This window comes from Apteryx mantelli, chromosome 2 (assembly GCF_036417845.1).
Source record: "Apteryx mantelli isolate bAptMan1 chromosome 2, bAptMan1.hap1, whole genome shotgun sequence".
NCBI lineage: Eukaryota > Metazoa > Chordata > Aves > Apterygiformes > Apterygidae > Apteryx > Apteryx mantelli.
The window spans coordinates 168,739,695-168,752,333 of NC_089979.1; the positions used below are offsets into that span (position 1 = coordinate 168,739,695).

The 12,639-nt window shown below is 46.9% G+C and overlaps 1 protein-coding gene across 1 annotated transcript in view; it reads right to left on the reverse strand.

Moving 5' to 3' along the window:
- Positions 1-2,746: 2,746 nt before the first annotated feature.
- The window catches only part of LOC136991350 (obscurin-like), a 157,806-nt gene continuing 147,913 nt past the window's right edge, over positions 2,747-12,639 (reverse strand). The window contains exons 96-106 of the mRNA XM_067292217.1: positions 11,987-12,109; positions 10,572-10,682; positions 10,267-10,434; positions 9,412-9,534; positions 7,259-7,429; positions 6,227-6,347; positions 5,593-5,832; positions 4,697-4,920; positions 3,770-3,845; positions 3,170-3,318; positions 2,747-3,033 (exon numbers count right to left, since the gene is read on the reverse strand). Coding sequence (XP_067148318.1) covers positions 2,855-3,033; positions 3,170-3,318; positions 3,770-3,845; positions 4,697-4,920; positions 5,593-5,832; positions 6,227-6,347; positions 7,259-7,429; positions 9,412-9,534; positions 10,267-10,434; positions 10,572-10,682; positions 11,987-12,109 — 1,685 coding nt within the window. The 3' untranslated portion in view covers positions 2,747-2,854. The remainder of the gene's footprint in view (positions 3,034-3,169; positions 3,319-3,769; positions 3,846-4,696; positions 4,921-5,592; positions 5,833-6,226; positions 6,348-7,258; positions 7,430-9,411; positions 9,535-10,266; positions 10,435-10,571; positions 10,683-11,986; positions 12,110-12,639) is intronic.

Below are 12,639 nucleotides of genomic sequence, written 5' to 3' on the forward strand. Positions count from 1 at the left end.
GAGGACTCGTAATGCTGTACGTTTCGGGTTTCGAACACTATGGGGTTGAATGTGATGGAAAGCGCTGCCGCTGTTTAAACAGCGTCACTTCTACGCGACGGTACTAAACCGTAATACATCAGGAACCGATTTCCGGTTCTCCTCCCTCTCGACGCAGCCAGCTGCTGCTCTGAGAAAGCATCCTATCACACGCTGCTCCTAAGGAAAACTCAAGGAACTCAGCAGAACCAACAGATACATCCTTCACTTCACAGAAACGCAAAGGAACACGGAGGTTATAAGTACAAAGAAATTATACAGCTGATACCACCCATGGTAAAGGAAAGCAGTGCCTTTCAGCAGCTTCTGAAGAACAAAGAGGTACATGAAACTTGAGGATGCTTTGGATTTTTCTGAAGAATCAAAGCATACGGCATTTGCCCACGGCACTGCTTTCACGTCTCTGGATAGGTGTGCCTGTGCACCCCCCAGAAAACAGCCGCTGCGCTTCGAACTACCAAGGTCTCTTAGCCATAAATCTTCGGCGCATAACGAGGTCGTGGTCATTATTGCGTCTGATGCCTTTACTGCTGTGCAATTACATTTAAAGCCATCCTAAGCGAAAGCACCGTCTAACCCACTTTTCTCCAACGCACTGTTCACACGGCCTGCAAGCGTCTTTGATGTCCCCCCCTGAGACTCCAGGAATCTCAGCATCTAAAACCGAGGCTGACAGGAAGAGTGAAGTGTAAAGTTATCTGTGGCACGTTATTGTCTGTGGCCTGCAAAGGTGAGAACTGCACTACTACGTGATTGAGTGCAATTGCTGGTCAGTCCCAGCCCCAATTTCTCTTTGCTCGTGTCGGTAGAAGAGTTGCTGTACATGCTATGGCAGAGCGAGTACGTTCTATCCAGATACCACCTGGACCACACAGGTCAAAACAGGTTTCCTCTATCCAGAGATCTTCAGTTCATTCAACAACACGGTTGCTGTGCTGAAAATTCATAACGCTCTAGGTAATTACCCTAGTAGAGGGCGGCTTTTAACGTGCAGGCATTTAGCAAAATGACCGTAACCATGTCATTGAGATTCCCTGGCTTTGCCACATCTCCCACAAGCCTGGGAACAGGCATTTGTCCTGTGGCCAAGCTCCTTCCACCCTGTCACACCACATGTGGAAATATCCTGCGGCAGGCTGAATGCACAGATCCGAAACAGTGCAACAGTGCGTTTTCTACGGGGAGCCAAGCAAGGCAGGGACTTCACAGCAGCAACCCACTCACACACTGCTTTCCAGGCTTGGCAGCTGCCTAACGGCCTCGGATGTGCTCAGAAAGGGCTTGCTGCACAGGCCCGTTTTAGCCTGCTTGTGAGGGAGGCCACACAACTAAAATTCTCCATCCGCCTCCTCTGGGAACTTCTTTCCTAGAGAAGCCCATACTCCAAGTCACAGCTTGGCAAAGCTGCTTTTTCACAGGTTTGCACATTTGCTCTTTAACACACTTCTAAGACAATGGATGCAGACAAAGAAAGACAGGGGAGGGGTTGCTTTAAGATCTCATGTGACAGGCAAGTCTACTTCAAGGTCTAGTGGGAGACTTCAAATGCCTGTCCAAAGAAAAGCAGAGCTTCATGGTTTTACAAACCATGAACATTGGGCGTTCATGGAGAACAGTAACTCTGCTCAAAGCCAAGCAAGCTATCGCCACTTGCAGGATCAGGAAAAGGAAGAGATGCAACTCATCAGTTACTGGAAAGCCCCCATCTACGCTAACACTGTCACACACATAACGCTTAATTACTCCTCCTGCAAAGGGAGGTACACTTTGCAGGGAGGTTCTTCTTCACAGCTAGAAGTATTCTCCTCTAGCTTGGGTGGCAAAGCCCTGTGTTTAAGCCGGGGTCAGGCCCTGTGAGGACAGTGCTGTCTGGTTGTGTACTTGGCCAGGCAAGCAACATGCTGAGCCCAGCCACCCACGGATGCTGGCAGAGTCCCACCACTCCACCCTTTTGTCTGGTACTTGGCAAATACATAGGATCACGGGGTAAGTCAGGTTGGAAGGGACCTCAGGAGCTCTCCAGTCCAATCTTTTGCTCAAAGCAGGGTCAGCTATCAGCTCAGACCAGGCTGCTCAGAGCTTTATCCGGTTGGGCCTTTCTGTCCAAAGCCCTTAGATACGCTGCTATTCACCATCAGCTCAAAAAGAGGCAGGTGCTACACTTCGTACTATTTCCCCTTGGCGAAGCTTTCTGATATTTACTCTGATTTCATCCTACAGTCTAATTATCACCTTCTCTAACTCCTCCTTGCCTCAGGGCTGTTTTATGATCATAACTGTTTATTGACTTCTTTTGGATTGCAGGCAGGTGAGAAAGCCCATCCGTCACTCAAACCTTGCTGCGGTTGTTACTGTGGGACGAGCAGCGCAGTAACATCTGAAAGGGTGTCTGGTGCCGCGTCCTGGGACAAGGGGCAGAAGTCTTTGTGTTCGCATGCGTGGAGTTTTCCTGACTTCAGGGAAGGATTTGCAAAGCTACTCGGGGATGGTAGCTAGTCCCATTCAGAACTGGCTAGACAAATCCGTCCTGGTTATTCCAGGAAGCTTGGAGCCAAGTGACACACATACTGTCAAGTTACCATCAGTCAGATGAGCCATACTAACAGTCCAGGCATTCATTCCTACCCTGTGGCAAATGCAAGAATTGGATTTGTTCACAGTTATGCTAAACTGCGTTCACACAGAGCTAAATGCACAACTCCAGGCAGTTACCCTAACTCAGCTGATGCACAGTAACTTGACAGTATCCTTTAGTGCCAAACACTAAATGCAGAAGCGGGGAGGGAGACAATTCACCGGCGTCTTCTCATCTGCTTCACTGTGCAATCATCAGGCCGTACTTGGAGCACAGCAGGCCCCTTTTCTTTTCCCGTTCCATGAGGAAATTCCTCAATTTGGTGGTGGGAAAGGTAACCAGCGCTTGCTGTCTGTTGTCCAAACCTGTCTCTTGGAGCCATGGGCTCTGAAGGCACTCTGAGGCTGATGGCCTTCCCCCAGGACACAAAAATGTGAGAACATCAGTCAAGGAGCCATGCTGGGTGAGGAAGCTCCTAAGAAATGGAGAGAAAGAAGGGGCAATAACCAGGATCTGCATAAACTGTCCTGTTGGGAAAGGAGACACTGCCTTACCAGGGATTTGCACACAGCGTGCTCTGGAGAAACGACACTGCCCCTCCCGAGAGACCGGCATAGCATCGCGTGAGCTTCACTTTCCCCTTCCTGGTCGTTCTCAGGAATTCACAGGCTATGTCAGAGCTGATGGGGTAGTTGGCACTCAACCTAACCCAAAAGAACAACTATTCAGCATGAAAGGCCACTCCAGAGATGCTTCTGCTCCCAGGAATTCCCACCCAGCAGTGAGAGGAAGGTCATGCAGTGTTCTTCAGTGGGTTTTATGACTTTGGATGCTTAGCCATTTGGTGTAATTCAAATTTTCCAGTTAAAGTTGGGGCTTTTGAAATGAAGTTGAGTGAGAAACACAAGCAGCTGCTGGGTCTACTTTTAGAATAAAGGAGCTATACAGGCAGCTCGTTGCTCCATCTGGAGACATCTCTGGGCCATGAGCATCCTGGCACGGGGCAGCCAGCTGCACACCCTCCATCACCCTTCTGTGGCATCGCCAAGGAGAAAAGACATAACTGAGGTTGAGGTATCCAAGTCAATGCATCACCCCTGGTTGATGACTCTGAAATTGCACTTTTAAAGTGACTACTGTGGCAGACTGACTTACATGATGAATGCTGTGATTCCAATGGACCAGAGGTCAGTCTGAGGGAGGGCTCCTTGCTCTGTCAGCAGTTCTGGAGCTAGAAAAGCAAATGCGAGTGAACCAAGCTCTGTTCCACACTCCAGCACTACGATCAGCACAAAAGCAGTAGGTACTTCTGTACTTTGCTACATTCCCCAAAGGATGGAGAAAAAAACCATCTAGCACAGGCAGGTGCTCGAGGTAGGACATCTCCATGGGTCATAAATGCAATGAAACTTTGAGAACATAAAACCAATGGGCACCTCTGAGCTCATTTCTAAGGGGCTTTGTTTTTTGGGGTTTCTTGCACCTCCTGATCTGGCTGGTTTACTACTTCCCATTTTATGTATCATGTACGTTTCCCACGGGGGATGCTGAGGGCCCGGTCTCCTCCTCACTGGTAAAAAACAGATGTCTCTTCTCTCCTATCAACCCCATGACACCAATGGGAATATGAGGGCTAGAGCATGAATATTCCTATGGATATAGCATATGTTCACAAGGGGTTCTGTGGCTTTCAGGGACATCCCTGATGTCAGCTTTGTGGTTTGCCAGTCGAGTCTCAGGCCTGGGTATGCCAGGCTGTCTGTGGTTCCTCCTGAGCCCTACATACGGCAGCCAGGCAAAGCGAGGACGGTGGCACTACACCCATCAACTCAGGGCACATGGATTGCAGTCAGAGTGGTGCTGGCCATGACCTCTGGCTGTGTTCCCCATGGTCAGCAAGTGACAAAGCTGTCACCGCCACCAATTCCTGCAGACACAGACTTTTATCAGAAGGCAGCACCAGGGAGACCTTGCTTGCTGGGACCGGCTGTAAACTGTCACCGTGGCCAACTGCCCAGTCTGACTCTATTTACCATGGACTGCATAAAGGCCAAGGTTGCTCTGACTCAACTCTGTACTTACCCATGGTTTCAACATAGTCCATGCACTTGTCCATGGTAATAACTTTGTCTTGTGTGTAGAACTGTGCATTGCCAAAGTCCAGGAGTTTCAGCAGGTTGGGCTCAGTGATGATCATGTTTTCAGACCTGAGATCCAAGTGCAGGATGCTGTGGGCATGGAGGTACTCAACCGCACTGAGGATCTGCCACAGGTAATCTCGGACCTCCACTTCTGAGTAGAAGGGCCTGGTAGAAGAAAGGGGATAGAAACCAGAGGTGTCCTATTTGCATGCTCAAGAGCTCTACTCTCCACTCACTGTCATCCTCCCCTGGAAGTCTAATCCCATGAGGTCCTTGCAAGCCCAGCAAAAGCAACTCTACTCATTTTAGGGAATCTACTACATATGGAGAGGCTGGTCCCTCTTTTGAGTCTGGTTTATGGATGCAAGAGGTTCAGAGGCTTGTGTGAACAGCACTACAGAGAAAGCAGTGGTGGTGCAGAGATAAAAATGCAGATTCGATGCCCACCATTCCCACTCCTTTAATCAGAGGATTTCAGCAGATTTGTTTGCAGCCATCATGAGAAACGATCTGGAGGGGAAACAAGGCTTCCTGAGCCACAGTAATCTCCTTGTTACGGGAGAGAGAGTTTCATATCAACTACTGTACGATGCTTTCAACCTCTAAACTGGATGGCCCTGAATTGTCCTCTGCCCCAACCAGGCAGGGAAGTTAAGCACCTTCTTGTGTCATAAGAAGTCGCAGAACAAATGCACTACAAATCTAGCAATGACAGCCCACTGGAACAGATGGAAAGAGATAATCGAAGATGACAAATGAAAACAACAGCTGTTTTGCTGCCGACACCAGCCCCGACCAGAAACCCTTCCCTCCAGGAGTTCCTCCATGTGTTATTACCGGAGCGCCAAAGAATGGAGTAGTTCTGGTCCCACGCACATCTCCTGGATCAACACCAAGTGCCGTGGGCTGACATAGGCTCCCTTCAGCTGAGCTATGTTTGTGTGATGAAGCTTCCTCAGGACTTGGTACTCCAGGAGCACAGCCTGTTTGTCTTCTTGCCAGTAAGGGATGATTTTAGCAGCTAATGTCTTGCCGCTTACTTTTTCCCTGCACTGTCGGACGATGCTGAAACGCCCCCTGGTACAAAGGAACACAAAGGCAAGTTAAACTTCTGCTATTTCTGGAAGAGCCAGGAGCTTCTGTATTTTAAAGTCAACAGGATCCCACTGCATATTTTTCATCCATGCCCTATGCTGGGTTATCGCAACTATTGTCACAGTCGGCACTTCCTTCCTCTGCCTCTAAATTGTACAGCCACTCTATTGCAGGAGTGAATCCTAGTAAACCACAACAAAGATTGCTCAGCCAATGATCTCAGGTTTCTATGTCCAATGTCATTGCTGCTGGAGGCGTTTTCATCAAAATACCATACTAGTAGTTGAGCAGGGCTTTTATAAAAGTCACTTTTCTAAGTTCTAGCTACATGAAGCATTTCACTCTGGTTAGTTGAGCACTCAGTTAAGTTACCTACCTTTTGATCTCTGTTTGGAAGGCATAGGTTTGGTAGGTTGGGAAAGGTTCGGACGGTGCTATTATTTCACTCTCTTCTTCAGTAGCAGTTGATGGGAAGTCCTGCATTGTAGCATGAAACTCTGCAGATAAAAAATGATGTGGATTACACAGCAAAACACCTCTGTGTGGAAACTACAGCCTCTCTGAGCCATTCTCCACTATCTCTTTATGAACAAAGATAACTACAATAGCAGAGCTTTCTCCAGGCAAGTTTGCATGTTGTCTCCCACTTGTGACACCAAATCCTATTTTAATGCAAACAAATCCTGGACTGACCACACAGCAGTTCCCTGGTGTCATCACTCCAGACCATATGAGACTGACTGTATGTTGTGTCCTATGACTATGATATCAAAACTTTCATTGCAATTGCTGACTATTGATTCAGCTACTGGTTCTTGTCTTCTCACATAACCAGTCATCAGTGCATGATAAGATGCTGCCAAAGGAACAGAAATTTGTTTCAGCTGGGTGTTTCAGGGCATCAGCTGAAACAAGTTGCTCTGGTCCTGGCATGCAATTCTATCTGAGTGCTCCCTGGAAATATTAAAACATTCCCTGACACGTTAAAGCATCTGTTTGGAAATGCTGGACACGTTTGCAAAAAGGAATTTGACAATAGGTGACTTGAAGGCAGACACGTATTATTAGATTAATGCCTCAAGAAACAAGTTTCTTGTCCCAGGCCTGTTTCCTCATGATCTCACCTCAAAACAGAGTGGTATCCAAAGGCCTAGCAAGCATATTATCTTCAGTGCGTGATCTACAGTTTCTAGATGCCTTACACAGATATTCTGCTAATTCTGTCCAGAATTAGGAAAGAATTTACTTGTGAATAAGACAGCCAAAGAGGCCAAGGTCTCAAAACACCCTGAGCCAAGTGGAACTGGTCTTGATTCGCTCCCCCTTGACTTCTGAAGCTGTATTTAAAAAGGTGCAATTGTCTCGATGCAGCAAAAGCAAAATGCTTTCCAATAACCAAGTAGCTTACCCATTTCATCTTGCTCACTGATCTTCACTTTGTCAGATGGGTCGCTGTAAGGGCCCATTCCTGCTTTACTGATGCAGGCAATCCTGAAGCAGTAAACGAACCCCCTGGAGAGATTATTTGTGTAGTAGCAGCAGTCAGCAATGTCCGTAGCAAGGGTCTTCCACTCCCCATCTTGGCCAAGGGAAGAGGGAAAGAGGTTAGGACGGTCATGCCACTCTTTCTTTGCGTCAACTTTATTCACGTGCCAGAAATATGGAAAAGCAGTGCAATCTTTAAGTGAAGGAAAACGTGTGTTATGGCCCTCTTCTGCAGATGTTTTAACTAGCTGTGCATGTGGCAACCTCCTCTCTTCTGAAGCCAGCTGTTTTATATTTAATCAGTCCAAGGTGTGGCAATGTTGTCACAGAGGAATGATGCAACTTGCTTGTACAGTTTCTGTTTCTCTAATTCATACCACCAACCTCAAGTGTAAACATACATGAAGAACTCCAGACAAAACCCTGACAAAAAGCATTGTATTTCCCCTTTGGTCCTATCTTGAATCCTGTTGAAACCATGAAGTGCAGGATTTCACAAAAGAACCATCCATTAACATCCTCCTAGGAAACCCAGTATTTGAAACCAGGGCCAAGCTCACTCCACTGTTATGAAGCTCAAGTGATTTCTCAAGAAAATAAAATTGACGGTTTGTCCTGGAGTCATTACCCATGGGACTAAGGTGGGAGCTGGAAAATCCCTGCAAACATTTCACTCGCTGCTGTGTCCTGCACGTTGACATTGGCACCGTGCTCAAGGCTGAACTCAAACTTCCTGACCACGACTGAGATGAAGCCCATGCTTTCATTCAAATAAACACTGAAAACAACAGAGTATCTCAAGCCGTAACACAGGCAATATTTCACCACCCACAACAAAGGTGTCAAGGACTTAGCTGGGTACTGATTGAATTATGGTGTGTGCACGTGTAAGAAGGAGCAGCCATGGCTCAGAATCAGAGACGTGCCTGCGGAGGCAGTGCGTAAAAACCTGTTGTCAGATAAAGGACAAGAGAATGAATTGTTTTCTGTTTATCTTAATCCGCCTGCATATGGAAAAGCACGACTTTGCACGTTCCTGCCAAATACACAGAATGTGAGTGAAGATAGCAGATGCTGTTTCTTGTTTTTTCTTCCTAATAGGAACATCTTGCCCAAAGTCTTGCCTGTGTTATTTCAGTTATTTCAAAAGAAGTAACAATAAAGAAGACTGTGTTGGAGGAAAAGCATCTGACATCAAGCACAGAGTAAACGGGCAGAAAGCTTCTGCCCATGCTCATGTTAATCGAGAATGAAGTGCATGTCTGTTAGGAGAATTAAAAGAAACAACATGGAACCATTCAATTCAAATGACTGTGTATGCAGGACTGCAATAGAAAGGACTATTAGTAGCGGTATTCATAATAAGCACTGCAAAAGCAGTCCCATGAGAGAGAACAGGCTTAGGGCTTTGAATCAAAGTTCATGGAATTAAGTGCAAAAACATCCACTGACTTCAGCAGATTCTGGAGCAAGCCTTGGAAGAGAGCATCAAAAGGATGGCACGCAGTCTTGCCGAACTTTTGTCATCTTGTCCTGGCTGTTCACCCTAAACTTTCTTTGTAGTCAATGGAGAAAGAACGTATGCCTATTTAGTAGAGGGTGATTGCCTTCTTGAGATGCCATCTTTCTCCACTGACTGCAAAGAAAACCCAGGTAAAGGATGATAGTGACTGCTAATCACTGCTGCTGGGTGCTGTTATGTATAATGCCGTCGTAACTGCAATTTGAGAGGATTACTCAGGACTACGTGTTTGGCACCACCTGTGCAACCATGCGTATTCTTGCACGGACAGTTCACTTTTTGGTCACCGTTTCCATGAGACCTACTTTGATTCACACCTTAGCAAAGCCTTTTAAGTATATGCATAAGTATACATATTGCATGCAGGGCTAGCCAGCACAGCATCGAACTTTTACGTGGCTAAAGCATGGCAGTATGATTTTCATTCCTAACTCTAAACTAGAATGCTAAAATGAGGAATAGTTGTTTCTCAGAAAAAAAAAAAAAAATACCCAGCTGGTGGAGAGATCATACAGACTGAGATGTTCTCTGTAAGGCATAAGGCTCCACTTTACCTTCGCTCTTGCACTGCAGAGTGTAGAGGACGGGGGTGTTGGTTTCCACAGGTTTCCAGACCACCTGCACTCCATCCTTGTAGACCTCCACGATGTCAGGGGGTGGAGGGCTTGGAGGAACTTCTGTCGAGAGGAGGCACGAAAATGACTGTTATCTATAGCACTGCTGTGACATATTCCTGCACACCCGGCATTTTTTGTTACAGATAATCTATTTCTAAAAAATGATTCCTATTGGAACAGTAACTTAACTGTGCCTAGTTTAAACACAGCAAAGATTTTAAAACCTGGTTCTAACTGCAGTGTTACTTGACTGGCTCTGAATCTAGGAGAGAGACTAAAAAGTGGAAAAGAGGGAATGAACACAGTGCAAAATGTGCCCTGCTACCAAACGGCAAGGGCTGTGGATGTGGACTAGAGCAGGCAAAGGAGAAACTTTCCCCTGAACCTATCTACAGAAAGCTCAGGTGAGATACCCTACTCCCAAGTGCATGGAAGGGAGTCACGTTTTTCCAGGGCCAGAAGTACTGTTGTTTTCCAAACCTGGGGCAACCTTCAGCTTCCAAACCTGCTTGCCAGACTGAACTAGGTCTGCTAACTCTGTTAACCTTCAGCATCTATCTTGCTGTGCCTGCCCCTGAATGCCAGCTGCATTAGCTATCACAGTGGTCCTCTTGTTTAAAATCCACTCTGCTTCTGACTGTCAAGTCCCAAGGTCTCCTGATTTCAGTTGGGTTCTCACAGCTAGCACAGGGGGGAAAACCAAGGAACAAATCCTCAAGAGTTGACCAATTCTGCATACACCACTTACCACGAGCAGAAAAAAAAAAAAAATCTAGCTACTTCCTCTCTTACCAGCTTTTCTTATGATGCAAGAGGTGGATGCTGAGCCCAGGGAGTTGGTGGCCACACAGGTGTAAATACCAAAATCATCAGCATTAACAGAGAGAATAGTTAACAGCTGGAAGTTTTTGAGTGTGGCTGAGATGAGGATCCGACTGCTGCTGTGGATGGGTATCCCATCTGAAAGGCAGAGGATATGAAAATTAAGAACCGTGCAAATTTATACTGAGGAGGCTAAAACATTTTCCTGCGTTCAGCCGCCCTCGTCCCAGCCTACCCCGGAGGCTAGGACCTCTCTAAAGGAGTGTCAAAGTCACCTCTGAACCAGTTGATGTGCAGGGAGGAGTGAGCCGCCGTCCGGCACGACAGAGTTACGCACTGTCCTACGGCAGTAGCCTGGTCTATGAGCTCTTCAACAAATGAAGGTGCTGCAAAGAAGAGGAGCAGCAGCTATTCAGAGAGGCCAGCAGAGCTATGTTGATAATAGTTACATGCAAAACATCAAAAAACATTTTTGACCAGTCTGAGGACATTTTGTTCATGCTCTGGCATTCATTTGACCACTGTTTTCTCGAGAATCCCCTGCACATTTAACATATGGGCTCCGTTTAAATAAAGAAGGCCCCTTCAGTCCCACGTACACAGCATGACTGCCCATACACTATGACCAAGACGGCTCTCTCTCTGATGTCCCAAACTTTCCTGCGGACACTAGGCACCACGCTCTTCCTCTGGGAATTTTATTGCTCACTATGTATTTAACTGTTTTTGGACAGTAGGGCAGATTTGACCCTTGAAAGGCACTTGAGGAACATCTGCATTGCACAGCCCTGCTGGTACAGCAAAGGCAGCAGAGTTCCTCAGAGGAGATATATGCCACAGCAGGAGTTTTCTACTGGCCTAGCTTATATATGTGGGCAAAACTGAGTGATGACAGCCCAAGGACGAGGGGATCAGACCAAGACAACACAGGAAGAGAGAGGAGGAGGGAAAAGCTGGAGGTGGAAGGAGAAAACAGCCCTAGAGCATGAAATCTGCTGTGTCCATGGCAAAGGGAGACTTCAGGGTTTCTTCTGTGTCTCTGTGGTGCTGTTAATCCACAGTGCCCAGGATTAATTGCCATCTTCACACACCTGCCCTTCCCAGGGCTTGTCGGGGCTCTGGCCGAATACTGCTTGAATAAAGGGAATGCGAGTGAGACTGCAGGAACAGGGTCGAGGCAGTGGCTGGAAATGCCCACGATCCCTGACTAGTTGGAGAGACAGACCTCGGAGGAAAAGCCAGCACTGAGCAGCCACATCTGAGGGGGGCTGCCCCCACATTGCTCACTTCACAGCTCTGTCTCCTGCAACAGCTTGTTTGGCCCTTACACGTGCACACGGGACTGGAGCCTAGGAAACTCCCCAATATCAGCTTCACTATTCCCTCTTCTGCTGTCTGGTGTTTGGACACTCCACTTCTTCTCTTTATAGCGTACAAGTCGAGTTTAGTCCTCTGCAGTAGCTTCCTAGAATGGCTCCAATTTGCAAGCATGGCCACAAGAAGAGTTTTAGCAGGGACACTAGTAATGATATAAACAGAGGAGTCTGGCTCGCTTTGTACGGGTTGGTCCAGGACTATCTCAGGACAGCTATGCAGATCCATCCTTAGCTACTGGCCTCAAGCTGCGCAGCTGTATTCATAGTGATATCTCATGATAAAATTAGCTGATGACTTAGGCAATGAAGAATACCTTTCTCCTTTGGCATGAGGCTTGATAACTTGAATGAAGAGAGTCCCGGTTTCCTCTTCAAAGATCCTTCAGCTCCTGTTAATGGTTCTTTTTCTACTGCTTCACTTCCCAGCACACCAATCTCTGTTACAAAGAAAGGACAAGAAGTTATTCAAGTCCACTATTCTCCCCGTGGCATACGTTTACAGCAAACAGTTCTGCACTTCACATATAAATATTTCGGCAGTCACAGGCCTCCTTATTAATGAGCCTTTAGTCAACACAAAAAGTTGTGACAGCTTTTACAAACAGAACGATGTAACGGGAGAACAGGGCATATCTAGGGGAGGCAGAGAAGTAAGGACAGATTGTATTGTCCAGACCTGAATGCCATTAACTTAGGTATACATCCTGCGGTAATTTCACCGACTTCACCCAGTCTCTTTAGCTTTAAAGATTTGTCATTAAGGCCACGGTCAGACAACAACAGCAGAAGTAACTGCAGTGTTTTATCTCCCAACCTTCGCACGTTGCTGCTCTTCTGTCAGTGGGGTAGAAGCTGGGACATTGGGTCATCCAGCCCTGCTCTGCTTTTGTGCGAATTAAGGCAGGTGAATTCAAGCCGCTTCCATGAGCTCTCAGCTGACTTTGCCCTGAAGAGGGGCAGTAACAGG